Source organism: Mesoplodon mirus (assembly GCF_964341445.2).
Source record: "Mesoplodon mirus genome assembly, chromosome: 5".
Classification (NCBI taxonomy): domain Eukaryota; kingdom Metazoa; phylum Chordata; class Mammalia; order Artiodactyla; family Ziphiidae; genus Mesoplodon; species Mesoplodon mirus.
In genome coordinates this window covers 64,244,432-64,267,145 of record NC_138980.1, presented here as the reverse complement: position 1 = coordinate 64,267,145, position 22,714 = coordinate 64,244,432, and the positions used below count along the sequence as shown (strand labels likewise).

Here is a 22,714-nt window from a genome sequence, read left to right as displayed (position 1 = left end):
TGAACTTTTCAGGACACCTTGAAATAATTGTTTTCTCTATTAATTGCCTATCCACATGTAATTCAGAAGTTCGTTGATAGTACATATAGATTTATAAATTAGAGTCATTTTGGTACATTGGCCCTTGATATAAAGCCAGCTTTTTCAACCTAAGCCTCTTGATTTGTTTCAGACTCATGGCAAGGAATGTAATTTTCTGTCTCTGTTTCCTTTTTGAGGTGAAGGTACACTCCTTTTCAAAACTATGCCAGTCAGATGGGTTATTTCCCTTATTTGAGATCTTCATGAAAGGGAATAGATTACCCAGGGCATATGTGTGTGTCCGTGCTTGCATGTATGGATGCGTGTTTTTCTCTCTCTCTCTCTCTCAAACTGTCAATTTCTCCCTCAGTAACATTTCCCATAATCCCATCAGTGGATTTGGAATCTTGATTCTACCTCCTGAAAGGATTATCGTCATTTCATAGAAGCAGCAAGGAGGTTAGCATTTCATGGAAAGTGAGAACCCCTGACTGCTCAGTCTGAGAGCCATTATTCTTACTGGAGCTAAGTCACATGATAAGGGGCCAATCCCTTAACCTTTGATGTAGCTCCTTTTGTCCCTGACCTTTCATCTGTAAAATGGGTCTAGTAATATGGATCTGTTCTTGTAATTAATTAAACGTTGTTAAGATGGTTCAGTTCGATGGGCTTTATAAATGTTTACATAACACGTTTAATATTGGTGTTCTTTGTGGGTGACTATTAGCTAGGTAGCAGGTAACTAGCACCTAGAGGCTGTTACTTAGACTCTAGGCCTCCAGTTCATTGGCTAAACATTCTGTTCTTTTACAACCTGCCGGTGGGGAAGTCAGGGGAAGACTTAGCACAGTGACAAGGGGAAAAATGTGGAACAACTTCAGAGACCTACCACGTTAACGCAGACATAGATGCAAAGGCACGGTGCCTTACACATTTCAGTTACTCAAATAAATATGAAAAGTAGCATATTCTGGGTTTCGAGTGTCTTGAATTCTCTCACGGGGCCTTATGCTAGTTTGTGAAGTTCTTATATCTCTTGTGCCCGTGGAATTGGGGCATTTAAGTCTTAGTAGGTGAGACCTTTCTGAGTCTGCAGAGAGGCATAGCTAATTATGTTATCCCTCTGATCAGAATTTTCTCATGGCTTTTCATCTCGTTGAGTGGAGAGGGAAGCTCCTACAGTGACCTTCAAGGATTTCCCGCCTCTGAGTCTGTGACCTGACTGCTCCTGATACCTTCCCCTTTGATGGCTCTGCCGCAGGTACGCTGGCTTTCACTGGTGCTGCCAGCGTGCCCCACAGGTTGCTCCCTGAGGCATCTGCATCTGCTCTTTGCTCCCCTGGAGCTCTCTTCACAGAGATCCACGTGGCTTGCTTCCTTCCTTCCTTCAGGTTGCTAGTACATACCTCCCTCTCAGTGACCCCTTCCCTCACCACTGTGCCTAGAACTGCAGACAGTCCCCCAGTGCTTCCTTTCCACCCTAGATTTTATTTGTTTATTGTCTGTCCAAACCCAAAAGAACGTAAGCTTTTAAAGCAGGGAATTTGGGGGTGGGGGGTGACTGTTTTGCTCATGGCTGTATCCTCAGCACTTAAAGAAGTCCCTGGCACATAATAGGCAGTAGAAAGTCCTAAGGCAATTTCTCCATGGCCTGCCTTTTTGGACAGTGCTCGCCTAAAGGTGAGAGGCTGAGCCATTGAAGGAAGTGTCACCACCATCAGGAACTGATATATTTGCAGTGCTCCGTGACATCAGGTTGGCATGCACCGGTGCAACTACTATGCCTCCTCTGTGCTCCAGCATCTCTCTATAGACTGGAGAACATAAGTCTCAGAATCAATCAGTCAATGATCATGTGAAAGGACTTTAAGAACTGTAAAATGCTTTGGAAATGACATTTACACTGGACTTTATAATGGGTTGTTATGTAATTTGAAATAGTTAAGTAATTTTCCAGGAAGCAGGGTTCCCTGGACCAGTGCTATGCTTCCCCATCTGGGCCTGTGGACTGGGTCCAAGAATACAGCTACAGGCCAGAGCCTGAACCAGCCAGGACCAGAGCGGGGAAGTCCATCCAGAAACCCCTAGACTGAAGGGATGTGTCTTCCATGTGCACAAAACTATTCAAATACCGAGTAGCTGAGACCATATAGGGCAAATAGAATTCAGGTTGGCCTGTTGTTAGTCTCTAAACAACTGTGACTAATTTAGAAAAGTTAGGCAGCTTAGCAGCAAAAGTATAATTCTTATTATTAATGAAACCTGGCCTATTCCGGAGGAGGTCAGTGATTCCCATGACCCAGATTAGTTTTCTCCCAGTAGAAAAGCTTAGGGGTTTTATACTGTTGATGGGCAGAGATGAACCTAATATCCTTGTTTGCTTTCAAATCATCCTTTTAAAAAATAATCTGGTTCTCCTTTTATCCATGTTCTCTTTAAGGCTAGGCTATGTAGAAAAGAAGAGAGGCAAGTGAGATAAAAATGGCAGATTATATACTGTATATATTATATCTCACACATGTTTACACACACACACACACACACACATACGCACTGCATTGTACCAGAGAGCATCTAGGAGCAGTAAGTAGCTCTGGACTGCAGACTGCCTGGCATCAAATTCCAGCCCTATCACTTGTTCAGTATGTGACCTGGGACAAATTTCTGGGTTTTCTGAGCCTTAGCTTCTTCATGTGGGATAGTATTGGAACTTAACCTCATAGGGTTATTGTAAAGATCAAATGGGGTAATCACTGCAGTGCTTAATGCTTGTCTCACGGGAAGTGCTCGCTCGGTCAGTATCAGTTGCTGTTATTGTTGGTGACGATGTTAATAATCTAAGGCAGGCAGAAAATAAAGGGATTTCAGAAAGGGATAAGAAAAGGAAAAGTGAGATGCAGGAGACACTATCCTAGAAGGTTTAAGTATATTGGAAAGAGACTGGTATAATATGGTAAGCTTATGCTGTATTTTATAATGCTTATGAGATCACTCATGTGATCATGATAATTATACCCTATGAGTATTTCATGGCCTTCGTACCTTCCAGATTAGCACTGTGGCCAGTGAGAGCTGCCTGGTTTATTCCACGCTGTCGGTGTCAGGGTGAACTGCTCTGGCCACTCCCCTGACCACTGTCCCACTTAGCAAAGGTGCTGAGACACCAGTAGGTTACGTGGACGTTTAAACCAGGCATTCAGTGCAGCTGAGCCTTGGGAACCTCAGAGGAAGGGGGCCTCCCAAAGCGTGCACGTGTTCTTTTTTTTCCCCAACACCTGATAAGGGCAAACTCTGTGCTAGGCCCTGGCGATGGGACAGTAAGGGAGGATAATGTTATCCCAGTTTTCTTGGAACTTCTAGTAAGTGGAGGAGACAGACAATGACAATTCCGTGAATAATGACATAATTACCAAGTGCTAGGAAGGAGAATTGAGGAATTAGTTTTGTAATGAGGTATCTGACCTGGTATGGGGCATCCAGAAAGACCTCTTTGGGAAGTGAGAGTGATAAGTTAGGAGAGAGCCAGATCAAGAGGGACTGCAGGGCTTCCCCGTCAGGGAGCATCAGCATTAGGAAGGAAGGCACCGAGGCCTAACGAGAGTTTTAGCCCAGTTTTAGCCAAGGGGGGCATGGTGGAGAAGGGTCTAGATCATGTGGGATCTTGCAGGCCAAGGGTTTTTAACCTGTGATTAAAAACAATCAGAAGCCTCTGGTGGGTTTTAAACAGGTAGTGGTATTGGATTGGAGGAGACCAGAGGGGAAATAGAGCTGGCTGCACGCTCAGATTTTAGAACAATCTCCACTTTAGACTGCAAGCTATATGCCAAGAGGTACCTTGACGTTGCTGCATTTACCCAAATCCTTTTTCCTTTTCTCTGAAGAATTTTCAGTACCAAGTGGGCTTCTGTAAGCGGGCGTGAAAGTCGATGTATATGATACTTGTCAGTACTTAACATCTTAGCGGTGATGTTTATCTGTCTGAAATATAGTTTACACATTTCACCAGAAACAGAGAAGACATTGGTAGTTGCTCACAGAGCTTTGAGACCCTTGGATGAAAGCAGAGCGGCCTGCAGGGATGCACATATGGCCATAAGTGTCCTTTTGAGGGGGCCTCTCGAAGTCATCCATTTGGCCCGTCCTCCTTTCTTCCTTTTAATCCATTCTTCTCTCTCAGTCTTAAAGTGTTCACTCTTTCATTATTGCAGCTCTCTGACTCTGCCAGCCAACTACAAATGGAATGCTGTCATATTTGAGGGATATTTCGTCATTTTCATGATTTTGTCAAGCATGAAGCCACTTCAGGAAGGGAGTAGAAATGATATTTAGTCCCATATCACTCTCATAGGCATACATGCTTTTTCTTCCTCTCTCTTGCTTTTTCTTTCCTTCTTCCAGTTTAGTAATTTGGGTGGTGAATGAGGGAGCAGCTTTTTTTTTTCTCTGTTATAACCACTACTTGTTCTCCCACGTGCCCAAGCGTATAACTACTCCATATATTCATTTGTGGTTAGATTTTCTGAGGAAACAAAATGCCTCTTTTAGCCTAGCTGAACTGACCCTTAGTTGTGTGGGAGCGGCAGAGCGCTAAGGTGAAGATTATGGGCTCTGCAGCCACCCTGAGTCCCTTTCCTGGCTCTGCCCTTCATTAGCTGTGTGACCTCAGGCAAATTACTTAACTTCTCAGTGCTTCAGTTTTCTCATCTGTAAAATGGTAGTGATAGTCTTACCTACTTGTCTCAAGGAGCTCTCTTGAAGATTATACTGGGTAAAAGTATCCATCATAAGCAGCACTCAGTTATTCAAAGCTTCAAATCTGGCTGCTCACTGGATAACCATTCCCAGAAAGATGTTAAATATGGTTGGTGAGCATGACCCCAGTAAGTACACGGAAAAGTTTATTTTAAACTCTCATTCTGGTGCCAGCCATCAGGACAGCCCAGCAAAGCTGTATTTATGGCTCTGATGGATTTCCTTGGCAGAAGCCTCCTCAGCACCATCCAGGCTGGTCCCGTCTCACCAAGTTCAGGTGGTATCCAGGCAACACACACACACAGTCTGACTCAGTAGATAACTCGTAGCCAGTGGTGGTGAGGATTCCCGCCACCATTTCCCCACTCTACACTAAGGATGAAGTTGAAGTTGGTGGAAGGAGCCACACTAACAACGCTTGAAACTAAACTTGCCTTGGGTAGCCACAAAAAAAAAGTATAGTTCCAGCAGCTTCATTTCCAGCTAATCCTTCTTGGCCCCGGAGCTCGGAGCTTCTCTATCCCTGAGAGGGTAGTAGAGAGATAAGTGATATTTACTGCAGCTTAGGTGCCCACCCACTCAACTACTTTCCAAATTGGTAACCTGGGGCCTACCCAGTGCCTGCCTGTGTGCTGCAGGGGATGCACTCCAAGATCTGGATCCAGCCCCCAGTCCTGAGACACTCATGAGAAGGGAAGCAGTCAGGGTAGAAATGCCCCACGGGATTGATGTGAAAATAATCACTTAGAGCTCTGTGTGGCCTCCCGTCAGGGAGGTGTCTAGAACTGGGCTTTGCAGGCAGGTGGGCGGTTAGGGGAGGACTTGCCAGGCAGGCCAGGGGCAAGTTGGTGCCCTTGAAGGCAAAGTGAGTGTGGTGGGTTTGCTGTAGCTTCCTATGAGGCTCTCAGCCTGTCATGTGAGGTGCTTATAGGGTAATGATAGAAAATAAGTAATAATATATTTTGAATTTTTCTATGGATTTGAAGTATTTCATAATTTTTAAAAAAGAAGAAATGAAAAAAGAGGATAACCAGAAGAGAAAGACAGCCCTTGAAATACAGGTGGAAGAGACAGGGTTCCTTGCGCCAGGCAGAAGCAAGACACCAGGTGACACCACCAATTTAGAGTGTGACTTAAATTGGCACTTGCTTCTACTTTCACCACTGTCATCACCACTACCTTGACCACCACCATGAACAATACTAGCTGTCATTTAGTGAGCCATTATTTCAGGCCAAGAGATTGACTCACCTAGTCTTATTAGTCATCCTTAAATTTGGGGCCTGTAATGCAGAGATGCCCATGCTGTTCTGGGGATCACATCTTGTGATGCTTGTGTTTTATAGGTGAAGAAAGGGGTTTAGAGAAGCCAAGTGACCTGCCTCCTGTCATCCAGCTGGGAATCTCTGTATGACTCCACTCCCTATGCTATCCTGTCTCCCTTAGCCTTTTTTTCCCCATATTTATAAATTGGAAATAATATTTGTACTCCATACCTATAGAATGGCGTTTTTCAAATTTTAAGTCATGACGCATTCGTGGATTGTAAAATTGATTTAGTAGCAGAAAAATGACCAGAATAGAATAAAAAATAACAGAATTTATCACACTTACTGTTTCTGAAACTTGTGCTTCTAGTAACTCATGTTTCTGATATGCAAGGATGTATGTGTGTGTACCTCTCTCTAGGTGTGTATATATGTATGCATGTACTAGTGAAGTGTTATATGGGAAAATATGTTTCCTACCATGGGTTATTGTCAGAAAGTTAGAGAGCTACCATTCTAGACTTATATGAAGTTCAAACAAACATTAAAAAGTGTTGCGGAGCTCCTGTAAACTCTAAAACACCTTACAAGTCTAAGTTATCATTACTTAACACTGGAAGCTGAAACAAACAAATAAAGGATGGCAGATAAAAGTGTTGCTGTGCTGTCACCTCCACCCGTCTGGTTCATCGCAGATAGTGCTAATTTGTCACCACATTGTGTCCAGTGGAGCCAGAATGCAACTTTGACACTCCTCGACATAGCACTGCAGGCCTCAAGATGAAACCTATTTGCAGACCTAGCAACAGGCTTAGGTACTGTTGTTACATCAGGACCAGTCTGTGGTTATAAAGTACTGCTCAGCCCTTCCAGAGCTCTGACTCTCATTTAAATGCTAGGAAGACAGATGTGATCCCCAGAACAGCATGGGCATCTCTGCATTACAGGCCCCAAAAGAGTTGCCTCCACTCTCCTCCCCTCATAGTACTCCCCCACCACCATCTTCATCTGGAAGTAATTTACCTCCTTCTGCTTCTCAAAGGGTATCAGGCCAATCCAGAGTCCCCATCCATTTTCCCTTGAAGCAAAGGTGGCAAGAGGCCCTTCTGCCATGGCCATTTTCCATGGAACATGCTCTTTCCTCATTAACCATAATTCATGAGGAAACCACAGGGAACATGGGGTGCCGATTCCCCACCAACTCTCCTGAAGGCATGCCCCTCAGGAGATGCCCTGCTTCTCAGCTGATGTGGCAAGCTCTTAACGGTCACAAAAGGAACCGGGCTTTCCCTTAAAATCGCATGTGGAGTTCTCTGCCGCCTGCAAAGGAAGCCTGTAGAATTGGCAGTTGTCTTAGAATTCTCCACAGAAGAGTCCACGTGGACCTAGGGAAGGCCTGTCAAAGACTCCCTCAGTGGAATATGCAATAATGCATAAGAGACTCTTGTGTGTGGATTTTAAGTCAAGACTCAACATGACATTCTGGGCTGTGTGGGGAAGAGCTCAAGCAGCTCAGTTACCAACCCGGAAAGCAAGTTCTCTGTGTTTTATAGACCTCACTAATGAATGAGCCCCGTGGCCTTGGCTAGACCAGGCTTCCCAGTGCTCTGCCAGCCCTCCTCCCACACATGGGTAAATGCATCAAGTTATAATGGATGGCTGGTGCCAGCAGAGACTGAGGTCTGTGCCTTTCTCTCTGGGATACATAGCAATCTCCAGCCATTAATAATTCATTCTGGAGTAATGAACATAGCTGTACCAAGTTATGAGCAGTAATAATCAAGTGACAGATCAATTTGTTACCTCAGTGTGCCAAAAGGTAATGGTAGCTAGTCATGAAAAGTATAGCCTTTTTCCCCAAAAGTTTCATAAGACTTAGATCAATGTGTTTTTTTAAGTTCTAAAATAAAATGGATCATTAAAAAGGAAATGAGTTATGTTGGGTAGCCTCAAGCGTATTTATATTCAGAGATGCTTATCCACAATTACCATAGTTTTTTCCCAAATGCCTTTGGTCATTTGGGCCAGTAAATCGGAGTAATTATTACTCATTAATTAAATCGAAGTAATGGAACACAGTTCCAGACTTTGAAAAGAGAGGTTGGGAGAGTTGAGATACATTCCCAAAAAATCATCAATAATAATTTGAGGTTTTCTGAGTAAGTAGCTGGGTTGAGAATTATTGTTTAATGTCTACTCAGAAACCCCCGTCGTCTTTTAACACCTCATTGAACATTTGTTGTGTTTCTCCTGGGCCGGGCACTGCTCTCAGCGCTGGTGCTACCAACTAAAATAAGCACGGTCTCTATCCTAAGGCAGTAGTCGAGACCTTAATAACATGTAATAAATCCAGGGGGCCAACACTCCTGCCTTCATTGAGGGGTGGAGGGCTGGGGAGAGACTAGACAGAGACTTCAGAAGGGAAGGGAGCCATTGGCACTGTGCCTTGAAGACCAACAGTTTGCCAAGCAAAGAAAGAAGGGTAAGAGGACGTTCTAGGGAGAGGATTGACAAAGGCAGATAGATGTGAAAGTGGAAAGAGGATGGGTCATGAATGATTATAATAATCACTGCATTTCCCACACGGTAACACATTTAACTGATACAACAACCTCATGAAGTAGATGTATTATTCACCTCACCCCCTTTTTTAAAAGATGAGGAACCCAAAGCTTAAACGTTGAGTCCCTTACTCAGGGACCCAGAGCTGGGAGGTTACAGAGGGCTTAGAGGTGAGTTGGAAAAGCTGTGCTAGGTCATAGGAGTTTGACATTAAAAACAATGGAGCCCACCAATGGTTTATGGTCACCATTATCAGAACATTCCAGCTGTGCAAGCGTTGCTGAACACTGCACATACACTGTGTCACTGTGTTCTCTCTTAGTGACCCAGTGAGGTGTGAGGCCATTGTAGTTTTCAACAGAGGACTGCCTTGCGTGGAGCTAAGTTGTAGACAGGAGCTGGTGGTGGCAGGCAGGGTGCAGCCAAACCCAGAGAGTCTAGTCAGAGAGCCTCATTAAGAGGCTGTTGCTTTAGTCAGATTGTGTTGAGAAGCGTGATGGTGAAATTGATCATCATCCAAACCCTATATTTTTATATTGGTCTACAATTTAAAAGTGCTTTCTTACATAAACAGCTCGTTGATTCATTTACACAGGGACTTTTGTGACGAGAGGGTAAGTCTACTGACTTGGCTCATTAGGGAGGGGAAGTATAAAGCCATGGAATTCACTTCCTGCACAAAGGAACTGATGTTGAAAGTAGTGGTGTTACAAGCAGCTTGTAAATATGCAGACTTGCTGATTGACTGAGGCCCAGAACCAAAGCCTTTCCCCTTCGCCAGCCTTTCCCCTTGCTTTAACGCTTTCAGGCTAGAAACCTGATACAGTTTTGGGTAGAATGGAAAACTATAAGTAACATCAGGAGATTCAGCTAGAACTCAGAAAATGTTTGTAAAATATTATTACGTGGACCAGAAACAGGCCAAGGAATCAGTGGCAACATCTCCTTGCTGCAGGTATTGTTTAGCAGTCAGAAAGCAAGTTCCCTTCCTGACTGGGCTATTCCACAGTTCACGTTTCATAGACTTAACCATCCCTTTCAGAGGAGGAGCTTTTTATGAAATTAGACTTTTAGCCCTAGAAAATGAAAGAAAAATACACATCTGCTGATAAAATTGGTTAATGTAGTGTTCAGTAAAGGCTCAGTTTCAAAACCAGCACTTAAAGCAGTAGAACCTCTTTTTCCTCCTACAAAATAGAAGTATCTAAGAGAAACAGTGCGAACGTTTATAGAATTGTGTGAAAAACAAATACTCAGGATAAATAGCACTAAATGCTAGGGAGGTACGTCTGTGAAAACTGCCATCTCTGCCCAATTTCCCTCTAGTTTCTAGTAATGAATAGTTTCCTTCTTCTAACAGGTGGAAATATTAGGTGGAAGCCCCTAATATATATATGTTTTAATTTATTTATTTATTTATGGCTGTGTTGAGTCTTTGTTTCTGTGCGAGGGCTCTCTCCAGTTGTGGCAAGCGGGGGCCACTCCCCATCGAGGCCTCTCCTGTTGCGGAACACAGGCTCCAGACGCGCAGGCTCGGTAACTGTGGCTCACGGTCCCAGCCACTCCGCGGCATGTGCGATCCTCCCAGACCAGGGCCCAAACCCGTGTCCCCTGCATTGGCAGGCAGAGTCTCAACCACTGTGCCACCAGGGAAGCCCGCCCCTAATATTTTCTTAACAATACTAAATGGCCTTAACTTTTAACTTATTTGTTGTCAATAGATAATTTGTATATTTTTGTACATGGGACCAGCGAATGAGCAATGAAATTTTATGGCTAGGTCATGGTGCCCTGGGTGTGGAGTTCAGATATGTGTTTTGAGTATTTGTTTATCCAGAAATTTGCATATGTGTTTAGCAGTTTACTCAGCCCCAATACTCCTGACCCTGTGTGTTCCTTGGACTTTGAGAGTAAGTGACAATATAAACACAGCCATATACATGGATGTACAGTAGTGCATTTTTATTTCTGTTTATGCAGAAATGTTTGGCTTAATGTAAGCCACGTGTCTAATATGATGGGGCTTTAATACTTTGAGCCTAAAGTGCTGTCCTGACTGAGATCTACCCATTTAAAAAAATTAGGTCTCTTTTGGGCCTATATTTGCAAATGTATTAAAGCCCTCAGGAGTTTTTAATATTTGCGCTAGAGAAAATGCTAATGATCACAGTGGTTTAAGCAGCAGCCAAGTATAAAAGTTGTAACTAAGAGGGATTAGCAGTTACCTGGATTTGCAGAATAGGGATTCAAATGTGCAAAGGTTCACATTTTGGAAGGCAAGCTGCTTTGGTTGGTTGGTTGGTTGGTTGGTTGTTTTAGGCAAAATGGAAATTGTGAGGAGTGTCGTATCCTGAAATAGCAAAACAGCCCAAACACTGGAGATTTCTGAACCTTTGGTAGACGAAAATAGGAGTAGAAAAGTCTCTCTTTGGACTCCAGAGGCATCCAAACATGTCCCCAGATCTGGCTCCTACCAGATGAGGCGTCTGAAGATGAGAAGGGTACAGGAGGTCAGCTATCCATTCATACACTATTTCTCTCATTTGTGCCATTTCTTTTCCTTCCTACCAGCGTTGCTAACAACCACAAGCAGAATTTGATGACGGTGGCAAACCTTGGCGTGGTGTTCGGACCCACCCTGCTGCGTCCTCAGGAAGAAACGGTAGCAGCCATCATGGATATCAAGTTTCAGAACATTGTCATTGAGATCCTAATAGAAAATCATGAAAAGGTAATATATCATTGGTCACCACAAGTGGAGAATTTACTTGGGGGGGGGAGCTGAGTTGAAACTGGCCTACAGGGTTGACTCAGGTTCACATCGGTGGTGGCTTTTACACTGTGGTGATGATGACTGAGTTGCTGGTGGTGATGGTGGCGGTGATGGTCATCTTGGGATTGCAGCAGCGGCAACAGTGGCGGTTGTGGTGACGGTAGTGGTGGACAACATATTAGGCACTTCTTTTGTAACAGGAACTGTGTGCTAAGCACTTTATATATGCTGTCCTTTTAACCTCATAACAATGCAGTGAAGGAGGTGCTACTAGGAGGCTCATTTTGAAAATGCCCTTTACCCATTTTTTTTTTTACTTGGTTGTCTTCTGATGAATTTTTGAGTTTTTTTAAAACATTAGAATAGTAAACTATTTTCATGTGTGTTTCAAATATTTTTCCTAACCTATTGTTTCCTTATAGTTTTATAAATGGTGTATTGTTTCATACCGTGCGTGTATGGGGGGCGTTTGTCTTTTCTTTTAGGGCATTGGAGTTTCTGGTCTGTCTTAAGAAGGTTGCCCTCACCCCACATAATGAAGTATGTCAACACAGCTGCCCTTAAAAACTGGGGTAGGGGGACATGAAACTCCACCCATCTGTCCCACCTCAGTTCCTGGTAGCACATCCCTCTGAAGCTTCTCAGAACCTGCAGGGCACCATTTGACAGCCCAAGGTGCTGGGATATAATAAAAATGCTGTTCCTCCTAAATAAAACGTTTACCTAGAAAGGCGAATGAATTGCACTAGGTCACCTGCCAAATAAATCTAGCATCTGACCACTAACCACCTGCACTGATGACACACCAAAATAAGCCATCATCAGCTCTTGTCTGGATTTTTACAGGAGCCTCCTGATTTGTTTCCCTGTTCCCACCCTTGGCCTGTCTATTCCGCTGTCAGCCACCAGAATGAGATTTTTTTTAGTGTTAGATCGAAGAGTATCAGTTGTCTGCTAAGAACCGTCCAGTGGCTTCGCATTTCACAGAGTGAAAGTCAGAGCTCTCCCAGGAGCCTGAAATGCCCTACAGGGTCTCTGCTTTCCCCTCTGTTACTTGCCTCGTCTCACCTCCTACAGCCCTCTCCTTGAATTCCCTCCTACGGCCACCTCGACTGCCTTGCTGGTCCTTGCACACGGCACACACTCCCACCTCAAGGGCTTTGCAGTTGCCGTTTGCAGTGCCTGGAACACTCTTCCTCCTGGCATACTTCTTCACCTCCTTCAAGCCTAAGTGAGGCCCACCGACATCTCTCTATTTTAAATTGCGAACAGTCTCAACCCCAGCATTCCCCCTCCCCTTGATCATGCTGTCTCTCTCCGTAGCACTTACCACTTTCTGGCATACTATATAATTTACTTATTGAAGGACTTCCGGGTAAGATGGCGGAAGAGTAAGACGCGGAGATCACCTTCCTCCCCACGGATACACCAGAAATACAGCTACACGTGGAACAACTCCTACAGAACACCTACTGAACGCTGGCAGAAGACCCCAGACCTCCCAAAAGGCAAGAAACTCCCCACATACCTGGGTAGGGCAAAGCGGAGAGATCCGCACACAGAGGATCGGTGCCGAGCGGCACTCACCAGCCCGAGAGGCTTGTCTGCTCGCCCGCCGGGGCGCGCAGCGCTGGAAGCTGAGGCTCGGGCTTCGGTCAGAGCGCAGGGAGAGGACTGGGGCTGGCGGCGAGAACTCAGCCTGAAGGGGGCTAATGTGCCACAGCTAGCCGGGAGGGAGTCCGGGAAAACTCTGGAGCTGCCGAAGAGGCAAGAGACTTTTTCTTCCCTCTTGGTTTCCTGGTGCGCGAGGAGAGGGGATTAAGAGCGCTGCTTAAAGGGGCTCCACGGACGGGCGCGAGTCGCGACTGAAGGCGCGGAGCCCAGTGGCAGGCGTGGGACGCTGGGGCTGCTGCTGCCGCCGCCAGGAAGCCTGTGTGCGAGCGCAGGTCACTGCCCACGCCGCCCTTCCGGGAGCCTGTGCGGCCCGCCACTGCCGGGGTCCCGGGATCCAGGGGCGGCTTCCCTGGGAGAGCGCGCGGCGGCCTCGGGCTGGTGCAACGTCGCGCCGACCTCTGCCGCTGCGGGCTCGCCCCGCACTCCGTGCCTCTCCCTCCCTCCCGGCCTGAGTGAGCCAGAGTCCCCGAAGAGGCTGCTCCTTTAACCCTGTCCTATCTGAGCGAAGAACAGACGCCCTCCGGCGACCTACACACAGAGGCGGGGCCAAATCCAAAGCTGAGACCCAGGAGCTGTGAGAACAAAGAAGAGAAAGGGAAACCTCTCCCAGCAGCCTCAGAAGCAGCGGATTAAAGCTCCACAATCAACTTGATGTACCCTGCATCTGTGGAATACATGAATAGACAACACATCATCCCAAACTGAGGAGCCTGGAGTCAGTGCTGTGCCTCTGAGGTGGGAGAGCCAACTTCAGGACACTGGTCCACAAGAGACCTCCCAGCTCCACGTAATATCAAACGGCGAAAATCTTCCAGAGATCTCCATCTCAACACCAGCACCCAGCTTCACTCAACGACCAGCAGGCTACAGTGCTGGACACCCTAAGCCAAACAACTAGCAAGACAGGAACACAACGCCACCCATTAGCAGAGAGGTGGCCTAAAATCATAAAAAGTCCACAGACACCCCAAAACACACCACCAGACGTGGACCTGCCCACCAGAAAGACAAGATCCAGCCTCATCCACCAGAACACAGGCACTAGTCCCCTCCACCAGGAAGCCTACACAACCCACTAAACCAACCTTAGCCACTGGGGACAGACACCAAAAACAACAGGAACTACGAACCTGCAGCCTGCAAAAAGGAGACCCCAAACACAGTAACATAAACAAAATGAGAAGACAGAAAAACACACAGCAGGAGAAGGAGCAAGATAAAAACCCACCAGACCTAACAAATGAAGAGGTAATAGGCAGTCTACCTGAAAAAGAATTCAGAATAATGATGGTAAAGATGATCCAAGATTCTATTTCCCAGATCCAAAATCTTGGAAATAGAATAGACAAAATGCAAGAAACAGTTAACAAGGACCTAGAAGAACTAAAGATGAATCAAGCATCGATTAAAAACACAATACATGAAATAAAAAATACTCTAGATGCGATCAATAGCAGAATAACTGAGGCAGAAGAACGGATAAGTGAGGTGGAAGATAAAATAGTGGAAATAACTGCTGCAGAGCAAAATAAAGAAAAAAGAATGAAAAGAACAGAGGACAGTCTCAGAGACCTCTGGGACAACATTAAACGCACCAACATTCGAATTATAGGGGTTCCAGAAGAAGAAGAGAAAAAGAAAGGGACTGAGAAAATATTTGAAGAGATTATAGTTGAAAACTTCCCTAATATGGGAAAGGAACTAGTTAATCAAGTCCAGGAGGCACAGAGAGTCCCATACAGAATAAATCCAAGGAGAAATACGCCAAGACACATATTAATCAAACTGTCAAAAATTAAACACAAAGAAATCATATTAAAAGCAGCAAGGCAAAAACAACAAATAACACACAAGGGAATCCCCATCAGGATAACAGCTGATCTCTCAGCAGAAACTCTACAAGCCAGAAGGGAGTGGCAGGACATACTTAAAGTGATGAAGGAGAAAAACCTGCAACCAAGATTACTCTACCCAGCAAAGATCTCATTCAGATTTGATGGAGAAATTAAAACGTTTACAGACAAGCAAAAGCTGAGAGAGTTCAGCACCACCAAACCAGCTTTACAACAAATGCTAAAGGAACTTCTCTAGGCAAGAAACACAACAGAAGTAAAAGACCTACAATAATGAACCCAAAACAATTAAGAAAATGGGAATAGGAACATACATATCGATAATTACCTTAAATGTAAATGGACTAAATGCTCCCACCAAAAGACACAGAGTGGCTGAATGGATACAAAAACAAAACCCAGATATATGCTGTCTACAAGAGACCCACTTTAGACCTAGAGACACATACAGACTGAAAGTAAGGGGATGGAAAAAGATATTCCATGCAAATGGAAACCAAAAGAAAGCTGGAGTAGCAATTCTCATATCAGACAAAATAGACTTTAAAATAAGGACTACTAGAAGAGACAAAGAAGGACACTACATAATGATCAAGGGATCGATCCAAGAAGAAGATATAACAATTGTAAATATTTATGCACCAAACATAGGAGCACCTCAATACATAAGGCAAATACTAACATCCATAAAAGGAGAAATCGACAGTAACACACTCATAGTAGGGGACTTTAACACCCCACTTTCACCAATGGACAGATCATCCAAAATGAAAATAAATAAGGAAACACAAGCTTTAAATGATACATTAAACAAGATGGACTTAATTGATATTTATAGGACATTCCATCCAAAAACAACAGAATACACATTTTTCTCAAGTGCTCATGGAACATTCTCCAGGATAGATCATATCTTGGGTCACAAATCAAGCCTTGGTAAATTTAAGAAAATTGAAATTGTATCAAGTATCTTTTCTGACCACAATGCTATGAGACTAGATATCAATTACAGGAAAAGAGCTGTAAAAAATACAAACACATGGAGGCTAAACAATACACTACTTAATAACGAAGTGATGACTGAAGAAATCAAAGAGGAAATTAAAAAATACCTAGAAACAAATGACAATGGAGACACGACGACCCAAAACCTATGGGATGCAGCAAAAGCAGTTCTAAGAGGGAAGTTTATAGCAATACAATCCCACCTTAAGAAACAGGAAACATCTCGAATAAACAACCTAACCTTGCACCTAAAGCAATTAGAGAAAGAAGAACAAAAACATCCCAAAGTTAGCAGAAGGAAAGAAATCATAAAAATCAGATCAGAAATAAATGAAAAAGAAATGAAGGAAACGATAGGAAAGATCAATAAAACTAAAAGCTGGTTCTTTGAGAAGATAAACAAAATTGATAAACCATTAACCAGACTCATCAAGAAAAAAAGGGAGAAGACTCAAATCAATAGAATTAGAAATGAAAAAGGAGAAGTAACAACTGACACTACAGAAATACAAAAGATCATGAGAGATTACTATAAGCAACTCTATGCCAATAAAATGGACAACCTGGAAGAAATGGACAAATTCTTAGAAATGCACAACCTGCCAAGACTGAATCAGGAAGAAATAGAAAATATGAACAGACCAATCACAAGCACTGAAATTGAAACTGTGATAAAAAATCTTCCAACAAACAAAAGCCCAGGACCAGATGGCTTCACAGGCGAATTCTATCAAGCATTTAGAGAAGAGCTAACACCTATCCTTCTGAAACTCTTCCAAAATATAGCAGAGGGAGGAACACTCCCAAACTCATTCTACGAGGCCACCATCACCTTGATACCAAAACCAGGCAAGGATGTCACAAAGAAAGAAAACTACAGGCCAATATCACTGATGAACATAGATGCAAAAATCCTCAACAAAATACTAGCAAACAGAATCCAACAGCACATTAAAAGGATCATACACCATGATCAAGTGGGGTTTATTCCAGGAATGCAAGGATTCTTCAATATACGCAAATCAATCAACGTGATACACCATATTAACAAATTGAAGGAGAAAAACCATATGATCATCTCAATAGATGCAGAGAAAGCTTTCGACAAAATTCAACACCCATTTATGATAAAAACCCTGCAGAAAGTAGGCATAGAGGGAACTTTCCTGAACATAATAAAGGCCATATATGACAAACCCACAGCCAGCATCGTCCTCAATGGTGAAAAACTGAAACCATTTCCACTAAGATCAGGAACTAGACAAGGTTGCCCACTTTCACCACTCTTATTCAACCTAGTTTTGGAAGTTTTAGCCACAGCAATCAGAGAAGAAAAGGAAATAAAAGGAATCCAAATTGGAAAAGAAGAAGTAAAGCTGTCACTGTTTGCAGATGACATGATACTATACATAGAGAATCCTAAAGATGCTACCAGAAAACTACTAGAGTTAATCAATGAATTTGGTAAAGTTGCAGGATACAAAATTAATGCACAGAAATCTCTGGCATTCCTATATACTGATGATGAAAAATCTGAAAGTGAAATCAAGGAAACACTCCCATTTACCACTGCAACAAAAAGAATAAAATATCTAGGAATAAACCTACCTAAGGAGACAAAAGACCTGTATGCAGAAAATTATAAGACACTGATGAAAGAAATTAAAGATGATACAAATAGATGGAGAGATGTACCATGTTCTTGGATTGGAAGAATCAACATTGTGAAAATGACTCTACTACCCAAAGCAATCTACAGATTCAATGCAATCCCTATCAAACTACCACTGGCATTTTTCACAGAACTAGAACAAAAAATTTCACAATTTGTATGGAAACACAAAAGACCCCGAATAGCCAAAGCAATCTTGAGAACGAAAAATGGAGCTGGAGGAATCAGGCTCCCTGACTTCAGACTATACTACAAAGCTACAGTAATCAAGACAGTATGGTACTGGCACAAAAACAGAAAGATAGATCAATGGAACAGGATAGAAAGCCCAGAGTTAAACCCACGGACATATGGTCACCTTATCTTTGATAAAGGAGGCAGGAATGTACAGTGGAGAAAGGACAGTCTCTTCAATAAGTGGTGCTGGGAAAACTGGATAGGGACATGTAAAAGTATGAGATTAGATCACTCCCTCACACCATACACAAAAATAAGCTCAAAATGGATTAAAGACCTAAATGTAAGGCCAGACACTATCAAACTCTTAGAGGAAAACATAGGCAGAACACTCTATGACATAAATCACAGCAAGATCCTTTTGGACCCACCTCCTAGAGAAATGGAAATAAAGACAAAAATAAACACATGGGACCTAATGAAACTTCAAAGCTTTTGCACAGCAAAGGAAACCATAAACAAGACCAAAAGACAACCCTCAGAATGGGAGAAAATATTTGCAAATGAAGCAACTGACAAAGGATTAATCTCCAAAATTTATAAGCAGCTCATGCAGCTCAATAACAAAAAAACAAACAACCCAATCCAAAAATGGGCAGAAGACCTAAATAGACATTTCTCCACAGAAGATATACAGACTGCCAACAAACACATGAAAGGATGCTCAACATCTTTACTCATTAGAGAAATGCAAATCAAAACTACAATGAGATATCATCTCACACCAGTCAGAATGGCCATCATCAAAAAATCTGGAAACAATAAATGCTGGAGAGGGTGTGGAAAAAAGGGAACACTCTTGCACTGCTGGTGGGAATGTGAATTGGTACAGCCGCTATGGAGAATGGTATGGAGGTTCCTTAAAAAACTACAAATAGAACTACCATATGACCCAGCAATCCCACTACTGGGCATATACCCTGAGAAAACCATAATTCAAAAAGAGACATGTACCAAAATGTTCATAGCAGCCCCATTTACAATAGCCCGGAGATGGAAACAACCTAAGTGTCCATCATCGGATGAATGGATAAAGAAGATGTGGCACATATATACAATGGAATATTACTCAGCCATAAAAAAAAATGAAATTGAGCTATTTGTAATGAGGTGGATAGACCTAGAGTCTGTCATACAGAGTGAAGTAAGTCAGAAAGAGAAAGACAAATACTGTATGCTAACACATATATATGGAATTTAAGAAAAAAAAATGTCATGAAGAACATAGGGGTGAGACAGGAATAAAGACACAGACCTACTAGAGAATGGACTTGAGGATATGGGGAGGGGGAAGGGTAAGCTGTGACAAAGTGAAAGAGCGGCATGGACATATATACACTACCAAACGTGAGGTAGATAGCTAGTGGGAAGCAGCCGCATAGCCCAGGGAGATCAGCTCGGTACTTTGTGACCGCCTGGAGGGGTGGGATAGGGAGGGTGGGAGGGAGACGCAAAAGGGAGGGGATATGGAAACATATGTATATGTATAACTGATTAAATTTGTTATAAAGCAAAAAAATAAAATTAAATTTAAAAAAATTACTTATTGATTATACCTGTTGCCTTTCTGGCCTCTTGTAGAATGTGTGCATCATGAAAGCAGGGACTTTAGTCTGTTTTTTTCTGTTCTTTGTCCCCAGTTCCTCAGTATGCGCTCAGTGCATATGTGTTGGATGAATGGGTGGGTTCCTGTGGTAGCTAACCTCCAAAGTGGCTCCCGGTAACCCCTGTCTCCTGGTAGTCGCACCGTTGTGTATCCTTTTCCAACTGTGAATAAGCAACCGGCACTGATCCCAATGTGATCAATAGGAATTGATCAATAGGAAATTGCAAAAATAATGGTCTGTGAGCAGTCCTAAGACCTCGTCGCATTTGCCTTGGTTTCTGGACTTGCTCACTCTGGGGCAAGCAAGCCACCATGTTGTGATGGTGGTCAAACAGCCCAGTGGAGAGAAAGTGAGGCTGCCTACCAACAACCAGACCAAGTTGCCAGCCATGTGTGAGTCATCCACTTTGGAAGTGAATGGTCATGCCTTCAGATGATATAGCCCCAACCGACACCTTGAGTGCAACCACATAAGAGACCACTGAGCTAAGCTTCTCCTGAATACCTTACTCACAGAAAGTGGGAGAGATATTAAATGTTTTAAACCACTAAGTTTGAGGGATAAGTTGTTATAGAGCATTAGTAATTACTAAAGAATCTCTGAATATAAACTTTCACAGAGTAACAGAGGTCTCCTGCAAAATTGTGTAAACAACATAGCCTTTTTCTTACATGGTTAATAAAGAGATATGAAATCAGATAATTTATTTGAAGAAATTATCTTCTCTTTCTCTCAAACTTTGGACTCTGTCCAGCCACTTCCCACAAATATAGTAAATCAGGTATAAAAGAAGATTATGTTATGTATGATGAAAATTAACTTGGAAAAAAGAAATATAATCAAATAGCAGTTAATAACATTTTTTGTACAAACAAACCACTCGGATTTAAATCTGTTACCTCTTAATAGCTGTGTGACCATGAGCCGATTACTCAGCCTCTCTATGCTCATAAAAGTACTTTCAGTACAGTGTAACTGCTGTGACAAATAACCCCAAAATATCAGTGTCTCAGGACAATAGAAGTTTATCTCTTGCTCACATACCAGTTTACTGTGGGTATTCTGGGAGTGGGATACTGCACCGTGATTCAGCAACCCAGGTTCCTTCCATCTTGTAGCTCTGCCTTCTGCTCTACAGAGCTCTACAATCGACTAGTTGGTGGGGGAAATGAGAGAGCAAGGAGGATTGAGTAAGATTATATGGGCCAAGCCTAGAAGATGCTTTCCTTATTTTCTCTGCCGTTCCATTGGCAGAACTCAGTCATGTGACCCCATCCAACTGCAAGGGAGGCTGGGAAAGCACCCAACTGTGCAGAGCAAAGGGAAGCAAGTTTGATGACCAGCTAGCCAGTGAGCCACCTCCCTTAGTCTGCTTTGTTGTGAGGATTAGATAAGGTGATTTACGTAAAAGACTTAGCCAAGAATCCAGCAAGGAGTAAGTGTCAATAACTGTAAACCATTGTTTTTAGCAATCTCAACAGAATTCTCTGAAAATAGAACATAATTCCATCTCTGAGTGTCACATATGCCCCTTTCTCAAAATGATAATTTTTAAACTTAATCTTTTGTTAAATAAAATAATCTTAAATGTTGAGACAGATTTCTAAGGAGTTTGATTATGTTTCATGTCCCTAAGGGGCATGTACGAGCTTATAGCAGGCAACATCTAATGCTTTTTGAACCTTAACTGTTTTTTGGTGTCCTTGGGCCTTTAAAGCCAGAAAACATTCAAAAGTAGTGTGATAGAAAAAAGACCGGATACTGCTAATAACAATATTGAAACTTGTGTAAACAAGCAGCCATCCCGCCTTGAGCACAAAATATAGAAATAGAAATGAAATATGAAATGCATGGCCAGGCCTGCAAGTATATGGGCAGGAACTGGTGAAAATACTCATCTGATTTGGTGGATTATAAATTATGTTCCTCTATGCTGTGTATCTGGTGAGGTACATATTAAAAGAGTACTACAGTGCTTCATTATATGTTCTTCTTCATTAGTCTCTGTGAGAGAGTGGGATGATTCACAGCGAGATTTATGTTCCTGTGGAAGCCAGTGCAGGAGTGTCAGTGGAAACATTCCTAGGATGAAGGCTGCAGCAGAGTGTATGTCTCCAGTCCTGAGGGAGCTAGTGTACTAGCATGATAGAGGTTTTTAACCTGGGATCCATGATGGGCCAAAGTTATATGCAAGACCTGCGTATGTACATGATTCTGGGAAGAAAGTCATTAATATTCATCAGGTTTGCCTTTCTGGTAAAAACAACTTAGAATAAGGCAGTTTGACTCCTTTTCAAATGTCGTTTCAGGCCTGATCTGGTATAAAGTCAGCAGATGCTGCCTTAGCCTCCTTTGGAAACCTGTGATGTTCACCTCACAGGAACCCAAAGCATACATGGCCACGCCCTGAGAGCCCCTGGCTTTCTGGAGATAGTGCTTTGGAGGAATTTCCTGCCAAGGGAATTTAACATTATCCATCAACAGAGCATGTTTTTGTCCTCAGGTGAATATTGTCATCTTCCTTTAAAATCCACAGTATGAAGATCTTAGTTAACAGTATTTAATGAGCATTCCCTTAGGCTTGGCTGTAATTTTCTAGAGACATAATGTACACACAAATGTCATAAGTGACTACTTCTCTAACTTTACTGTCGGAAGTTGGACAAAATCCTGAAACCTCACTTGAAGAAATGCTTTCCAACAGCAGCATTTCATCCCGGCCCCCAACAAGCATTTGATAGCAAATGCCCGCCCCTTGCTTGAACAAGCCCTAATACAGGTCTTAACTGTATGTCTCCCACAGTTAGTGGTATAATACTCTCTCTCGTGTTGTTAAGAATATTTTACATAAGATGTGTACTTTGTGCTTTGGAATAAAATTAGGAGGGACCCAGGAATAAGTAGAAGACAGCACAGAAGGAGGGTATAGAAACCCAGGCATGTAGCCTTTGGAGCCACTCAGAGAGAGAGAGAGAGAGAGAGAGAGAGAGAGAGAGAACCATAAGGTGTCTGTTCCAGTTGTCTGTTTCAGTTATCTGTTGCTTTATAACAGATCATCTACAAACCTAGTGACGTAAAACAGCAATGACTTTTTTTGCTCACAAATCTGTGGACCAGAAATCTGGGGAGGGCTCATGTGTGTTCCAAGCTGCAGTGGTTTTACTGCAACTGGTGGATCCAAGATGACCTTACTCCACATGTCTGGGACCTTGGTACTAGCTGTTGGCTGGGTCACCTTGGTCCTCCTCCACATGCCTTATCTCTCCATGGGATCTCTCATCATTTAGTAG

At 43.0% G+C, this 22,714-nt stretch overlaps 1 protein-coding gene across 3 annotated transcripts in view; it reads left to right on the top strand.

The window, feature by feature from the left end:
- The window catches only part of ARHGAP26 (Rho GTPase activating protein 26), a 490,933-nt gene that overhangs the window by 361,112 nt on the left and 107,107 nt on the right, over positions 1 to 22,714 (top strand). For all 3 annotated transcript variants that reach the window (XR_014294215.1, XM_082622793.1, XM_082622792.1), the window contains exon 18: positions 11,175 to 11,334. Coding sequence is in view for 2 of the 3 variants with exons in the window: in XM_082622793.1 (XP_082478919.1) it covers positions 11,175 to 11,334 (160 nt within the window). In the remaining variant the exon portion in view is untranslated. The remainder of the gene's footprint in view (positions 1 to 11,174; positions 11,335 to 22,714) is intronic.